The sequence below is a fragment of the Rhinoderma darwinii genome, chromosome 3, assembly GCF_050947455.1.
Source record: "Rhinoderma darwinii isolate aRhiDar2 chromosome 3, aRhiDar2.hap1, whole genome shotgun sequence".
Lineage (NCBI taxonomy): Eukaryota > Metazoa > Chordata > Amphibia > Anura > Rhinodermatidae > Rhinoderma > Rhinoderma darwinii.
Window position 1 is genome coordinate 252,404,142 of NC_134689.1, and position 17,530 is coordinate 252,421,671.

The window sequence follows — 17,530 nt, forward strand, 5'->3', positions numbered from 1 at the left end:
CCGTGCAAATTTTTTTCTATACATGAGAAACGGGGTCTTGAAAAAGACATCCACATGCAGCAGCAGTTCTGCCACATCTGAACATGGTCTAAGGCAGAGTGCACACGGGGCGGATATGTTGCGTAAAGGCACGTAGCGGATCCGCCCTGTGCGACGCGGGGAATCCCGGTCGAAAAACCGCACCAAACCGCTGCGGAAAATGGCAGCATTTATGACTTTTCATCCCAGGAAACCACTGCAGCTTGTGATTGGCTGAAGCGCAAGTCACATGGGATGAAACGTCATCACAGGAGGAAGATACATAGACTTCTGGGTAAGTATACGATCTTGGTTTTTCGGAGTTCCGTTTTTTCGGCAGAATCGCTGCGATTCCGCCGAAAAAAACAGCAACAACTGCTATTTGTTGCAGCTTTTACCTCCCCATTGAATTCAATGTGGAAAACCTGCAACAAATAAGCAGCGATTACGCAAATACAATTGACATGCTGTGGTATAAAATTCCGCACCGCATGTCAATTTTTGAGCGTTTATTCCACTCTGTATTTAAGCAGCGTGTGGATGAGATTTGTTCTCTCTCATCCACTTTGCTGCTACTGTATTATGCTACAGATATTCCGCAACAAATTCTGTTGCGGTAAATCTGCAGTATTTATGCAAGATGTGATATTACCCTAAGGGCCTGTTCACATCAGCGTTGCCCTTCCGTTGAGGGGTTCCGTCGGAGGCTTCCGTTAGTTTAAACCCTCAACAGAAAGGCAAACCGAAACCTTAGCTTCTGTTTCCCTCACTATTGATCTCAATGGTGACGGAAACTTTGTTAATGGTCTGTTGGTCACAGACCGTTGGGACAGGGTTCTGTAGTTTTGACGGAACCAATAGCGCAGTCGACTGCTACTGCTGTGTGCATGAGCGGGCCTGCTAGTTAGAATATTTATCTATACTCTTCCACTAAAAGTACATGAGAGCAAGTTTTCTGACATAAAAATTTCTACTAAAATAGTGATCGATGTTAATTTGTATTGGAATAAAAAGGTCTAATTTCTTCATCAACCTGATCGTTTTAAAATAACTGTTCGAAACACACCAACTAATCATTATCACTGAAAATACACTACTAGTATGTTAAAGGGACTGTTTTCAGCAAATTAATGTTATTTCTTGTATAATTAAAAGTAACAAAATGTTCTGGGAAGAATAAAGAAAAAGAATTGGTTTTCATGATCTCTGCTTGTTATGCAGTAGGGACATTTATGGCTTACTTCCAGTGGAAAAATATCTGTCCTGATCACGTGATGATCACACAGGTGCTGGGATGTAGAAGGACTGAAAACTGGAGCAAATTTCACAGCAAAACCTGCACATAACACATGTGGATTTTGCTGTGGAAGATATGGAAGAAATCCGCTACTTGTATTATACTCTATGTTACTTTTATTGTGTTGTCAATAAACAGATTTACAGTGCCCAAAAATGTACAGAGAATGGCAGTCATACTCAACTTTTCATAGGTTACAAAAGATCTTCTAGAAACAGTTTCTAAACAGATTTTAAAGATTGTAAAAAAAAAAAAAATCAACACTGCCAATTGTAATACTTGCAGGTACAGTCCCACGTAACAGCGACTACACGCAGCCGAAAAAGACATCTTAGAGGGCATCTTATTGATATGAATAAGTATATGTGTGGTCAATACAGGGAACTAGCACATAATCTGTTCCTTCCAAGGATTCTACAAAGGACCATGGGACATCCATTGCCATGTGGAAGAAAGACGTTTCAGACATCAATATAGAAAAGGGTTCTTTACAGTTAGAGTGGACAAGCTATGGAATGTCCTATCCCAAGAGGTATTGATGGCAGATACTAGGTCAGCATTTAAAAAAGGCTAGATTATTATTTATTGCAGAATGGCATTGAGGGTTATAATTAATCAAGCAAAGAATGACGGGTAATTTATCGAGAGCTTGAACTTGACGGACCTGTGTCTTTTTTCAACCTTTGTAACCAAGTCTACATGCGGTGGCAAGTGGCAGCACAATTTTTCTGGGTATTGTGGGCGTGGTTTCAAACACCGTTACGCACCCTTGAAGAGGTTGTTTCAAGCCACGGATCAGCGGATCACCACACATGTGGCTTCAGAAACACCTGGTGGTGATCAGCTGTCCAAATGGCCAACCGTGTAATACATGAAGGAGCTCCTCAGAGCATGTCCATATTACCCTAAGCGATTTTTTTTTTCACTTATTTATTTTCCCGTAGACCTAGCCATGTGAGAGCTTTTTTGTTTGTGGGACAAGGATTTCTTAATGGCAACATTTTAGGGTACACGGTTTATTAACTTTTATTTTATTTTTTTGGGTAATAAATGGAAAAAAAAACAAAAACAGAAATTGCCTTTTTTTGGGTATTACATTTACGTTGTGGTATAAATAAATTTATTCTGCGGGTTGTTACGATTACGCCATATTCTAAGAGCCATAACGTTATTATTTACCCGCCTATGTAGCTGTAAGTGGGCTTATTTTTTTGCGAGACAACTTGTAGCTTTTATTGTTATTATTTTGGGGTACATCCGACCTTTTCATCGCTTTTTATTGCATTTTTGGAAGGAAGGATGAAGAGAAAACCGAAATTCTGGCATGGTTTTATATACAAAAATCCGTGATCTCGCGAGATTTGGTTTCACTTGCCGGAATCTCACAGAAAAGAGTCAGAAGTGTCAGGATTCTGAGTACACATGACGTCCAGGCGGGATTTCATGTGTATTCATTATAAGGACACTTGTAATGTTAGGGTTTGTGTATGAGGCTGCACATAGCGATATATCTATATCTATATCGCTAGTGCAGTGTAAATGAATGGAGAGGAGTGCTTGATGCCGATTGGTCAGCGTCATACACTCCTCTGTACAACGCCCACTTGGTCGAAAGTAAAAGTACGCCCACTTGGGCATTAAGAAAGCTCATTAGCATAAAACAAAATCGCTCCTAAGGTTGTGAAAAAAAGATTGTTTTTTAAATAAAAAGCATTACTGTCACCTACATTACAGCGCCCATCTCCTTATGTAGGAGACAGGGCACTTATAATGTGGTGACAGAGCCTCTTTAACATGCTGTTTTTTTCTGTCTCTGGAACAATCATATGATTAATATATTCTGCTCTGCGTGACCGATTTTCCTCTAGTAACTTACACTAAATTGTATCTACTCTCTGCAAAATACAGATCTGTAGTCATCCGCAAATCTGCCATGGATATATTTACCGATCCACAAAAAAAAAAAAAAAGAAGAAGGGGAGGCTACAAATGAATGCTCAAGCACCGCTTTCTTGAGAAGTCCCCTGCTGACACATAGCAACGCTTCCGCAATTACGGGCAGCTACGGATGCACATCCGTACCCATCTCCATTTTGCAAGCTCCCATAACCTTCTTTGGGCGAGTCCGTGCCGCAGTTGCGTTGAGGACACGTTCTAAATCTTGCATAATATTTCTGCGGCCCAGACACATCCGTTAACATACGGAAAGTTTACTGTGGCCTATAGAAATGAATGGGTCCGCAGATTACCCGTAATTATGGATAAAAACTATGGTCATGTGCATGGGGCCTAACACAGGGTCTTGTGATGCTGGCTATGTATAATTAGGAGATATTTACTAAATTTTGACAAGATTCGGAATTATAAAAAACTCTCCATAAGCAAATAACAACATGAATATATTATCCACAAAAAGAGAACAAAGGACACATGATTCATGATTGTTACACAGTAAATGTTTCACTTAGAACTGACAGCATGCACAACCCCCACCATTTGGATAATGAGATTTCTGCCACATATCTCTCTTCTGAGTGAGGGAAGTGGGGAGAAGTATGAGAAAGGGCTATAAACTGATGAAAACAGTAAAGCCCTGTTCAAACAGTTTTTTGCAGGCAGAAAAAAATTAGCTTCAAAATTCCTTCAGGAATTTTGAGCCAGATTTTGACCTGCCTGCACGTATTTTTCCGCTGCATTTTTCGCCTACAGCCATTGAAGCTAATGCAAGGACCGAGGACAAAAGACGCAGCAAAAAACGCTAGGAAACTAGCGCCGCAGGTTTTTTCTGCCTCCAATTGATTTCAATGGGTGGTCAGAGGTGGAAACCACGGCAAGAAAGGACATGCCGTTTTTTATTTCCGCGAAAGGCCAGAAGCTGCCCGGGAAAAAACGCCTCTGCCTCCCATTGAAATCAATGGGGGGTGATTTTAACTTTTTTTTGGCACGGATTCTGATGCGGTTTCTGTGTCAAAATCAGCGCCAAAACACTCCTTGTGAACTGATCCTAATGCTCCTACATGAGTATAATATCTATTCTATACACCTCTGGAATAGGAATCTACAACGTTGGCTACGTAATGATTGTCAACAATTGCAGCTATTTTGTACTCGCCCACAGTAGCCAAGCCTATTTCTGCTTTCCATTGTCACATCTGAATTAAGAGGACTTCACACATTACGATAAAGTGTATGATTTTGCATTTCAACTGCTTGTTCAACTATTCGGAAGAAAAAAACATAGGGACCATCTTTATATGTGGCCATTATTCGATATTGTGATGAAGTTAAAGAGGCTCTGTCACCACATTATAAGTGGCCTATATTGTACATGATGTGATCGGCTCTGTAATGTAGATTACAGCAGTTTTTTATTTATAAAAACGATCATTTTTGACGGTGTTATGACCTATATTAGCTTTATGCTAATGAGTTTCTCAATGGACAACTGGGATTTTTTGGGCGAATTGACTCTATAGAAAAACAGCTCCAAAAACCTCCATAAAAAACGCGAGTTTGAGTAAAAAAATTTGAAGACGCCTTTTTTTGGCTTGTAGGAGCGGGGGGTGAGATTCCCTCCCACATTTACAGCAGCTGTAAGTCAGGTTGCTTTGCCTTATTCACCTTGCTGTAATTCTGGGAAATGCTCCCTCTGTTGGCCAACATAGGAAAACATGTCAAATTATTATTTAATTTTTAATACTTCCCACCATGTGGAAGTAAAAAAAAAATACAGCAAAAAATCATAAAAATAACTAACTTACTTAAAAATATATATTTAATTTGCGACATTCCCTTTAAGAAAGAAAAAAAATTACATTGTCAAAGCGTGTAAATCTACCCTTAGTCAGATAAGGCATTTGATCATTGGTAGATGTAATTCAGTAAATATTTGGACCCAAATAAATGTTAAAAATAATCCCCTCATTGAGGTTCCACCGGATAAATAACCAGTGGATTGGTATAGAATGCCGTTTTACATGATAGAATACATTTTACATCTGCACACGGGAACATCCCTCCTCCCACGTCTGGGAACTTAAAATCACAGCAATCACTATGACCTTGGGAGAAAAGACCTTGGAACAGAAGCATTAGTGATGTATATGGGACAGCAGAAAATTGCTCTTAATATTTGAACGCAGGCTAGGACTTCATGTAAAAACGTTTAATAGAATGTTTATATGCAGTCCACAAGCCAATTCTTGAAAAGAAAAGACCATTATTAAGGGCTTATGTGCAAAGCTGTGCGCACCAAGTTCATACGGATCCATATTACAGACTTGTGAACGCTCTCACTGTATGGTACTATTGTATTCTCCACAGGAAACAATGCTACCAGGGGAGAATACCACTGTAAGCCTGGGTTCACACGTCTCGGTCAAAATGGGTGTCAAAAAACGCATTCTGACAGACGTGTGAACTCAGCCTAATTCGGCATGCAATGGAACATACCATATTTAGAATTACATTTTAGGAATCAATGAGAACAAAAACCCTTCCGTTGAAATCAGAGACAGAGTTACAGTATGGGTCCATAGATATTTAGGAGTGCTGTATTACAGATCGTACAACAATAAAGAGGAGTGTGTTAGGCTATGTTCACACACAGGCGGATATGCTGCGTAAAAGTACAGCGTATCCGCCTTGGTCTCTGAAGGGAATTCTGGCCAAAATACCGCACCAAATTGTAGCGGAAAACAGCAAGCAAAATTTTTTTTTACCCGTAGACATGGTGAGGCGTCCCTAAGACGCCCTGTAGCTCATCCTCCTGGGAGGACATTTCATCCCACGTGATCGCTGCAGGCTTCTCCACTGCAGAAATCGCAACATCTGCTATTTGTTGTGGGTTTTACCTCCCCATTGAATTCACAGAAAAGCAGTGATCTCGAAGCATAAATTGACATGCTATAGATTAAAGATACTGCACTGCAGGTCAATGACTTTTTCCACTATGCTGCTACTGTATTACGCTGCGGATTATCCACAATAAAATACGTTGGGGAAATTCTTCAGTGGTTGCGCTACGTGTGGACTCACCCTAATGGGAATAATGACATTTACTTGAAAAGGGGCTGTCTCAAGAGGACAACCCATGTCTCTATGTCTATTAGGGTAGACTGAAGTCATAGAGTGGAGTTTCCCCTCAGGACATTCCTGTATGTGCAAGAGTGAAGACCCGCTCTGTAAGAGCAGCTCCCACTCCGGCACAGCTTGCATGTCTGTGTATTATATGGATGGCCATGTATTTGAATGGCTGCCATGTAATGCCTCATTTCCCCTGCAGCGGCCCCCAGCTGTTAATGCAGGGAAAAACCTTGTTCAGGCTCTCCGTTCTGGCACATAAAGGGGAGTCCCGAGCAGGGGATCCCTCTAGGATGTCCATATGCCCTTGAATGAGCCAATGCTTAAAGAGGCTCTGTCACCAGATTTTGAAACCCCTATCTGCTATTGCCGAAGATAGGCGCTGCAATGTAGATTACAGTAACGTTTTTATTTTTTTAAAAACTAGCATTTTTGGCCAAGTTATGACCATTTTTGTATTTATGTAAATGAAGCTTGCTAAAGTCCAAGTGGGTGTGTATTGTGTGTGTTACATCGGGGCGTGTTTACTTTTTACTAGCTGGGCGTTCTGAAGAGAAGTATCATCCACTTCTCTTCAGAACGCCCAGCTTCTGGCAGTGCAGACACAGCGTGTTCTCGAGAGATCACGCTGTGACGTCACTCACAGGTCCTGCATCATGTCGGACGAGCGAGGACACATCGGCACCAGAGGCTACAGTTGATTTTGCAGCAGCATCGGCGTTTGCAGGTAAGTCGATGTAGCTACTTACCTGCAAACGCTGATGCTGCTGCAGAATCAACTGTAGCCTCTGGTGCCGATGTGGCCGACACGATGCAGGACCTGGGGCAGGAAGTGAGTGACGACACAGTGTGATCTCTCGAGAACACGGCTGTGTCTGCACTGCCAGAAGCTGGGCGTTCTGAAGAGAAGTGGATGATACTTCTCGTCAGAACGCCCAGCTAGTAAAAGTAGTAAAAACGCCCAGATGTACGCACATAATACACGCCCACTTGGACTTTTACTTTTAAACACGCCCACTTGGACTTTTGCAAGCCTCATTTGCATAAATACAAAAATGGTCATAACTTGGCCAAAAATGCTCGTTTTTTAAAAATAAAAACGTTACTGTAATCTACATTGCAGCGCCTATCTGCTGCGATAGCAGATAGGGGTTGCAAAATCTGGTGACAGAGCCTCTTTAAGGTACCTGCACAAGCATGTGGCCAAGAGTGCTGCTTTGCATCGAAAACCAGTGAAAGGGCTGTCGCACCAAGTCAACGACCCAATCCCTTCATTTTCAGGATTGCTGGATTCTTCGAGGTCAGATCCCCACTGATCAGAAATACGCTATCACTTTACGAGATAGGAATAGGGTTGACCATACCTACCCATGTATTGTGTTTAGTATTGAAGCTCAGCTCTATTTAATTGAACAGGTCTGAGCTGCAATGCCACGCACAACCTGTGGACAGGTGTGGCACGGTTTTCGAAAGAAAGCAAACTGTACCCACAGCCACTGTTCATATAGAAAACTAGTAGTACTAGGAAATAAGTGCTCAAACTAGAAAAGGGATTTTACTACAAAAAAGTGTCACTACATTTCATGTGAATATCGAACACCGACGTCTTTTTCTGCTATTTTCGTTACTAAATAATATAACATGCTCTGACCTAAATGAAAAAAAATTCTACTGTGTATTTCAATGTTGCAGTTAATGACTAATCTGAAATTTCACAAAGACAAGCAGATAGCAGAGGGAAAGATTAATTATGCTGCTATTTATATCCGGTCTTCATTAGAGACTCCCTTTCACTACCATCAACCTTGAATGTATCATTTGCATCGAAGATGTCAGTCCAATCAGATTTCCAACATTTCACCTCCCAGGAGCTTCTAGTGAAGCACTGCTGCTGTTAGAAGTTATTGGGGAAGGTTATATTTATTGGGGCTCACTGTGTATTTTCAGTCACCAGGTATATCCTCACTCCTATGTCAGCCAATACAAGTGGCCACATCTTAAAGGGGTCTTCTTATATTAAGAAGAAGTGATGGCAGATCACGCAATCACTTACTGACCCATGGGGTTCCGACTGCGCAGACCCCATTGAACAAAAGAATAACTGGCATTTTCTATGCCAATCATGGTTTATGTCCAGGCACTGAGCAGGGAACTAGAACTCAGTTGCAGAACCTGAACATCCCCGGGGCAGGAGGAACACCGTGCAGGGAAAATATCAGATGTAGCTGCGGTTCTCTACAAAGCACTGCAGCTCCGTTATTTGAGGAGGTCCCAGTGGATGGACCCCACGAATCAGCAACAGACGGCATATCCCAGCTAAATGCAGTCATTGGCTCAGTTGGGAAAACCACTCCAATGCCCGTTTTAACGTAGCAATAAATCACTGAAATTCGTTGTAAAAATTTATCATGAATACATAAAGACTGTTATTGGTATTGTCAGGTCCGTATTTCACACCGAATAACCACCTCTGTAAATTGAAAGCTGAAGGCATGCCTGGAAAGAAGTGAACGAGTCAGAAATGTTCGCAACACAACTTTCCCTTCATCAGAAAAGAGGAGAACTGAACTTTATTCAGAACAAAGAAACAGACACAGAGAAGACACATGCCCCTCCCTATAGATGTGTGACTTGCTTAAATTCTATTCGCTCCCCAGCTGTAACTTTTCCTATACATTCTTCTGCACACTCCTCTTTGCATTCCAGGGGGCGGTGTCTTCCATAGGTGTGTCCGACATGAACAAAGAACTTGTTATATATATCAGTATATTACACAAAGAACTGAAATGTATATACATATGTGTGAGGATAATATTTTTCAGACAATATACATAGTAATGATCCCTGACAGTATCAGTGAATGTTGCTTGTCTGATATATACAACTATGATTGAAAATGAAGTCATGTGTATTATGATCGTACTGATGAAAAAAAAAAAAAGGAACAATTGCTCGAAACGTGGATTATTTGTTGTGGTTTGAAAAATTGCTACATGTAAACAGAATAAGGCTAAGTTCACACTACCATTGTCTCCCGTTTAGGTCTCTTTAGTCAGAGGAAGAGATGACCAGAAATCCAAACGGAAAACATTGCTTCCCTTTGAATTACCATTGATAATTATTTTGCTTCCGTTGGATTCCGTTTGCCAGGTTTCCGTTTTTTCCACGGAAGCACAAGCGCAGTCCGCAGGGTGACTTTACATATAGTTTTTCTTTTTTTCCTTACGATTTGATTGTTTTTGTGTTTTCCCAAGGTCACAGTGTTTAAATATCCTACCACTATCGTTCTTGATTGAACATAATTGCAGAAACAGTCGGCAAAAACGGACGTCAATGTTACCGAGCTGTGCACTTTCAGCACACAAAAAAAATAAAATTGGATGGGATGATCATGCAAGTCCTTGATGGAAAAAACCCATTGACCTGTTAACCTATCGGTTGCAGGTAGGCTTCATAAATAATTCCTGCCTAGCATCAGGTTTGTAAACACATTAATATTTGATCTTTATTTCCTGTGATCTTCACAACACCCGGGAAGGCAGAGCTGAAAGATCATTTTACTAAAAGAACAGCTCCATCATGTGCACAGATACACCGAGGCCACCACTGCAGTTCAGGAGGGGGTTATATTGGATTCCAACCACTCCTCCTCTTGGATTAGAATTGCTGAGACCATATTACATTTCAGGATGTAGATAGATAGATAGATAGATAGATAGATAGATAGATAGATAGATAGATAGGATAGGATAGATAGACGCACCCCAGGCTGTGACAGTCACTTCACTGGTACATGTATACAATAGACACACCCTTGACATATAAACCTTTGGCAGATTGCAGTTCACGTGAAGGCGTCTATGGATGTGCTGCTGGGGAAATGTTAACACACCCTTGATTCGTGTTTATTTTGGCATAGGATTGTATCTCTTACACTTGGGCATTACATAAAACAATGAAGACATGATACAGATTGGCCGGTATGTAGAAATAGACAGATCAAGACCAGGCACAGGAAAGCCACAGTGACATCGTACATGCATCTAGTAATTCCATCTGGTGGGGAGAAGAAATACAAACATACTGCACTAAACATGACAGCTGACTGACTGCAGGCGCTGCGATCACACTGCGCCTATGTGCTATGCTGCTCCTATTATGTAGTATATGCTGCATCAGCAATCTATCATTGTGCACGGAGGCTGCGTCTTCCAGAAGCTTTCCTACCCCCTTCCTGCCCTCCGCTTCCACTGTCAGCCTCGACCTTCTCAATGGGCGCTACATTCTCGTCTTACCGTTCTGAGCGCCGTCGGACAGTCCCGGGAGAAGGCCGCAGGTAACTAGCATCAGCCCTAAGATGAGGGCTGCAGGCAGAGGGCGAAGGTCGCAGCGGTCCATGTGCGCACAGAGAGGGAGACACAGCCGATGGGCTCAGTGTCCAGTCTCTCGGGCCTGAGGTCCGGTATCCGCAGCTCCCCCTCGGTCTCTTCCCGCAGCGAGCACCTGAGTCTCGCGAGAGTCGCCAGTCGTATGTGGGCTGCCAAAGGAGGAGCACGATGCGTCAGGGCGCCGCCAGAAGAGTCCCGCCCCGGTGCCCGCAGTCTATACGCTGGTAGTGGTACAGTGCGGTGTCATGTGTGACCCTGGAGTCCTCCCGTTGTCAGGCGCGGGGCATAATGATGAGGAGGCAGCAGTAATCCTCACACGTACAGTGTTCGGGGCTGACCGCGCTCTCTAGTTCATTTTGCTTTTTCTGGACAATTTAGCCAAGACTCATAGACCGACATTTTCCTGATGAAAGAGAAAACCAAAACGATGATGTGAGAAGAATTTACCGAAGTGATCACGTCTGAAACTGAACGTGTGCCCTAGACCAGGGGTTTCCAATCTGATTCAACTGAGGCCTCACCAGCCAGAACACAGGGAGCCCATATCTCCCCACTTTAAAGCATTGCAAAGAGGGACCACCGATATGGCTCTGGTCACGCGCCATGACAAGATTTTCCCTGTTATGTCACGCCGCTTACCCCACCTGTACACACGTAATTCAGCCAATACAGTATCCGACTCCCATTGTGCCACCCCACAGTATAATACCCCATAACACACACACAGTATAATGACTCCATAGCTGCCCCCACACAGTATAATACCCCATAGTGCCTCCCACACAGTATAATGCCCACACAGGTGCCCCAATACAATATAATGCGCACACATGCCCCCATACAGTATGATGTCCCTATAGCTGCCCCCATACAGTATGATGTCCCTATAGCTGCCCCCATACAGTATGATGTCCCTATAGCTGCCCCCATACAGACAAATGTTGGTTTTTACAGATCTTTTAGGCCGAAGTCAGACCGTAGTATACGTCCGTCTGACGGTCATTAAGACAACTAGCGTATTTTAATGGGGCCATCACGCGGCCGTTGTTTCAACGGACAGTGTGAAGGGTCCGTTGAAAAAATACATGTCCTATTTTCTTCCGTTTTCACAGATCCCTCGATAGACAAGTCTATGGGGATCCGTGTGATGCACTCATCGTGTGAATCTGGCCTTAGTCAGATGTTTCTATGGTTACTGAAGTACAAATATAAGCATTTCTTAAGTGTTTAACCCCTTACCGACATTTGTCATAAGTATACATCATGGAAAGCCGGTGCTTCCCGCAAAATGTTGTATACTTACAAGAAATGGATGGCACTGCCTCAGAAGCTGAGTCGGTGCCATCATCCCCGGATGTCAGCTGTATCTTACAGCTAACATCCTGCTGTAATGGCGGGGACCGAAGTTAGCTTCGCCATTAACCCTTTAAATGCAGCCGACAAAAGCGATCGCTGCATTTAAGGTGTTTGCAGCTCATCAACACCCCAGCAATTAAATCGCCGGGGAGTCGGTAGCTGCAATGGCAACCGGAGCCGGAGGCCTAATAGTGGCCTCCCGGTATGCCTAGCACGGAAAACTGTCAACCCCCACCCAGAGGTGGGGCCTAAAGGGCTTCCATAGCCGCTGGGAAAATGGAGCCGGCCCAGGAGATGAGCCGGCGTCATCCACCTGTAACGGCAGGAGCCGCTACTAGCTCCGATCCCTACCATTAACCCCTCAGATGCAGCGATAGCTGCATCATTGTGGTTGTTAGCAGATCGGCAGCTGTGCCCTGCAATCGCCCGACTGCTATTATGGCAGCAGGAGACCTAACAATGGCCTCTGTTCTGTTCCGACAGGCCGTTTTTTTACGTGGCCGTTTTGAAAAACGTCCGTGAAAAAAATGGCCGCGAAAAAGAAGTGCAGGTCACTTCTTGGCAAGTTTTTGGAGCCAGTTTTCATAGACTATAGAAAACAGCTCCAAAAAACGCCACGAAAATTGCGAGTGGCTTAAAAACCGTCTGAAAATCAGGAGCTGTTTTCCCTTCAAAACAGCTCTGTATTTTCAGACGTTTTCGACTCAGCGTGTGAACATACCCTTAGAAAAAAAAATCTGACAGTTGGCCCTTCACGTCCCCTAGTGGGACTAAAGAAAAGTGTAAAAAAAAGTTGTATAAATTAATAATACATTTTCAAGTAATAAAATAAAACATAATCGCCCTTTTTCCCTTATCAAGTCCTTTATTTTTGAAAATAAATAAATAAACCATATATATTTGGTATCGCCGCGACCGTAGCGGCCTAATCTATAAAAATATGTTATTCATTCCACGTGGTGAACGGCGTAAAAAAAAAACCTTAAAAAACAATGCCAGAATTTCAGTATTTTGGTTACTACCCTACAAAAATTGAAATAAAGTGATCAAAAAGTCGCATGTATCCAATGTTACCTATAAAAACTATAGCTTGTCTCGCAAAAAACAGGCCCTCATACAGCTCCATCAAAAAAAAATGTAAAAGTTATGGTTCTCACAATATGGCAACAGAAAAAAATACATTATTTTTACAAAAGTAATTTTATTGTGCAAAAAGTTGTAAAACATAAAAGAGTGCTATAAATTTGGTATCGCCGGAATCGTACGGACCCGCAGCATAGAGTTAACATGTAATTTTATAACGCATGGTGAATGCTGTATAAAAAAAAAAACTAAAAAAAACTATGCCAGAATTGCTGTTTTTTGGTCACCTTGCCTTTCAAAAAATAGGATAAAAAGTGATCAAAAAGTCGCATGTACCCCAAAATGGTACCAATAAGAACTACAACTCGTCCCACAAAAAAACAGCACTCATACCACTACGTCTATGAAAAAATAAAATTAGTTAAAGGGAATGTGTTGCCAGAAAAACATGTTTTTTTTTTAAAAATTAAACATTTCGTGTGTGGGTGATTAAACATTGTTCAAATTTATTTTTTTTTTTTGCACGAGTCCAGGAAATATTATAAATTATTTCTAATTTATAATACTACCCATTTTTGGTCACTAGATGGAGCTGTTCCCAAAATTGCAGCATTGCAACATTGGGTTAAAAGCCCTCGCTCTAGTGAGCTCTCAGCATCCCCCCCTCCTTTATCCTGGCTAGTGCCGGGATAAACGAGGGGTTTGAACGGTGTAACCTCCTACACTGTGTGTCGCCATTTTTTGAGCTAACCCACAGTGTAGTAGGTTTACATACAGTAGTAAACACACACAAACACGAACATACATTGAAATCTCTTACCTGCTCCTGCCGCCGCGGCTCCCTCCGGCCCGTCCGCTCCGTTTGCTGCCGCTGGTGCAAGTGCACAAATCCGGAAGCCGCGACCGGAAGTAGTAATATTACTGTCCGGCCGCGACTTCCGGTCCACAGGAAAATGGCGCCGGACGGCGCCAATTTCGAATAGGACTGTGTGGGAGCGGCGCATGCGCAGTTCCCACACAGACGCCGTACACTGCAGTCAATGGGACGGGAGCCGTTCGCAGTCCCTATGGGACTGTGGCTGCCGTATTCCATGTCTGTATGTGTCGTTAATCGACACACACAGAAATGGAACAAAAAATGGCAGCCCCCATAGGGAAGAAAAAGTGTAAAAATAAGAAAAAGTAAAACACAAACACACAAATGAATATAAAAACGTTTTTAATAAAGCACTAACATCTTTAACATATAAAAAAATAATTTGTGATGACACTGTTCCTTTAAGGCTCCAATAAGTCAGGAAATAAAAATATGCGGTTGTGCAGATCAGAGGGGAACATTTAGTCTGTTTCAAGATGCGATTTATCGGGGCCCTAAAATCAGGGAACCAGGAGGGGGGGGTCCCAAACATATCTGCTAGAAGCGAGGGTGCCCGCATTATACCAGGACAACTCTTCCCAGCAAAATTCCCCAAACTGCAAAGGTGCAGAGTGTGGACCAAAAGGGGGATAAGTAAAGACACCATTTATCAGTGCGACACCGGCCTGTGCCGAAATTATTCTTCACAGCGTAACCCACATCTATGGATTATTTTACTGTTTACCCCATTATTATACCCCCTGACTATGCCCCTGATGTACTCTGCCCAGCTCACATAAGTCCCCACGTTATAAACTGAAATACCAGTAATACTCAAACAAAACTACTACCAAGCAAAATCTACGCTTCAAAAGCCAAATGGCGCTCCCACCAATCTGAGCCCTACAGTGTGCCCAAACAGCAGTTTACTTCCACATATATGGCACCGCCATACCCGGGAGAACCCTTTTAACTATTTTTGGGGTGTGTCTCTAAAGTGGCATAAGCTGGGCAATTCCACTGAATTGGCATATCTGGGGAAAAATAAAATTTTTTACTTTGCACCATCCGCAGCGCATTCATTTATGGAAAAGACCTGTGGGGTGAAAATGCTCACTACACCCCTTAATAAATGCCTTGAAGGGTGTCGTTTCTAAAATGTGATCACTTCTCAGGGGTTTCTTTTATTACTTCACATCAGAGCCCTGCAATTGTGAACCAATACTTTATATGTCGCCAAATTAGGCCTCAATTTCGCATGGAACTCTCACTCCTGAGCCCTGTCGAATGCCCAGGCAAAAGATTAATGCCCCATGTAGGGTGATTCTAAAACCGGGAAACACAGCATAATAATTAGAGAGCTGTCTTGTTATGGTGGCACAAGCTGGGCACCACATATTGGCATATCCATGGAAAAAATCCCATTTTCACTCTGCAATAGCGAGTGGACACTAATTTCTGCAAAACACCTGCGGGGTTAACATGCTCACTACACACCTAGGTGAATACCTTGAGGGGTGTAGTTTAAAAAATGGGGTCAATTCTGGGGGGTTTCCACTGTTTTGGTCCCACAGGGATTTTGCAAATGCTACATAGTGACCAGAAACCAATCCAGCAAAATCTGTACTTCGAAAGCCAAATGGCGCTCCTTCCCTTCTGAGCCCTGTCGTGTGCCCAAAAATTAGTTTATGACCACATAAGCGGTATTGCCATACTCGGGAGAAATTGCTTTACAAATGTTGGGGTTCCTTTTTTCCTTTATTTTTTGATAAAATGAAAAATTTTCCACTAAAGCTATGTCTTATTGAAGAAAAAGGATTGTTTTTATTTTCACTGCCCAATTCTAATAAATTCTATGAAACACCTGTGGGGTCAAAATGGTCACTACACTCCTAGATAATTTCCTCAAGGGGGGTCGTTTCCTAAATGGAGTCACTTTTTGGGCGTTCTCACTTTGGGTCCCTCGGGGGCTTTGCAAATGCGACATGGCCTCCGCAAACCATGCCTGCTAAATTTGAGCTCCAAAAGCCAAATGGCGCTCTTTCCCTTCTATGCCCTGCCGTGTGTCCAAACAGCCGTTTATGGCCACGTGGGGTATTGTTTTACTCGGGAGAAATTGCTTTACAAATGTTTTGGTGATTTTTCTCCTTCAGTCCTTGTGGAAATGAGAAAAAATTAGCTAAACCTACATTTTCTTTTAAAGAATGTCGATTTTCATTTTCACGGCCTACTTCCAATAATTTCTGCAAAAAGCCTGCGAGGTCAAAATGCTAATTGTAAACCTAGATAATTTCCTTAAGGTGTATAGTTTCCCAAATGGGGTCACATTTGGAGGATTTCCACTGTTTTAGTACCGCAAGAGCTCTTCAAACCCGACATGGTGCCTAAAATATATTCTAATGAAAATCAGACCCAAAATCCTCTAGGTACTCCTTTGCTTCTGAGGCCGGTGCTTCAGTCCAGTAGCGCACTAGGGCCACATGTGGGATATTTCCTAAAACTGCAGAAACTGGGCAATAAATATTGAGTTGCATTTCTCTGGTAAAACTTTGTGTTACAAAAAAGATGGATTAAAAATGAATTTCTGCAAAAACAAAAAATGAAATTTGTAAATTTCACCTCTACTTTGTTTTAATTCCTGTGAAACGTCTAAAGTGTTAAGAAACTTTAAATGCTGTTTTGAATACTTTGAGGGGTGAAGTTTTTAAAATGGGCTGACTTTTTGGAGGTTTCTAATATATAAGGCCCTCAAAGCCACTTCACAACTGAACTGGTCCCTGTAAAAATAGGCTCTTGAAATTTTCTTGAAAATGTGAGAAATTCCTGCTAAAGTTCTAAGCCTTGTAACGTTCTAGAAAAATAAAAGGATGTTCAAAAAACGATGTCAATCTAATGTAGACATATGGGGGATACTAATTAGCAACAATTTCGTGTGTTATAACTGCCTGTCTTACAAGCAGATACATTTAAATTGAAAAAAATGCAAATTTTTGAAATTTTTCGCAAAATTTTGGTGTTTTTCACAATTAAATACTGAATGTATCGAGCAAATTTTGTCAGTAACATAAAGTCCAATGTGTCGTAAGAAAACAACCTCAGAAACGCGTAAAAGAATTCCAAAGTTATTACCACATAAAGTGAAACATGTCAGATTTGAAAAATGAGGCTCTGTCAGGAAGGTCAAAAGTGGCCAAAGCGGGAAGGGGTTAATGAAAAAGTTAAAACGCGTTCAATCTGTTTAACCCCTTAAGGATGCAGCCTAATTTGGGTCTTAAGGCTCAGAGCCCATTTTTCAAATCTGACATATTTCACTTTATGTGGTAATAACGTCGGAATGCTTAAACCTATCCAAGCGATTCTGAGATTGTTTTCTCGTGACACATTGGGCTTCATGTTCGTGGCAAAATTTGGTCGATATATTCAGTGTTTATTGGTGAAAAATTGCAAAAT

The 17,530-nt window shown here is 42.1% G+C and overlaps 1 protein-coding gene across 1 annotated transcript in view; it reads right to left on the bottom strand.

Annotated features, from left to right (window-relative positions):
• NPTN (neuroplastin) overlaps nt 1-10,989 on the bottom strand; it is a 95,236-nt gene extending 84,247 nt beyond the window's left edge. The window contains exon 1 of the mRNA XM_075857743.1: nt 10,693-10,989. Within this exon, the coding sequence (XP_075713858.1) occupies nt 10,693-10,795 (103 nt within the window). The 5' untranslated portion in view covers nt 10,796-10,989. The remainder of the gene's footprint in view (nt 1-10,692) is intronic.
• Between the last annotated feature and the right edge of the window lie 6,541 nt (nt 10,990-17,530).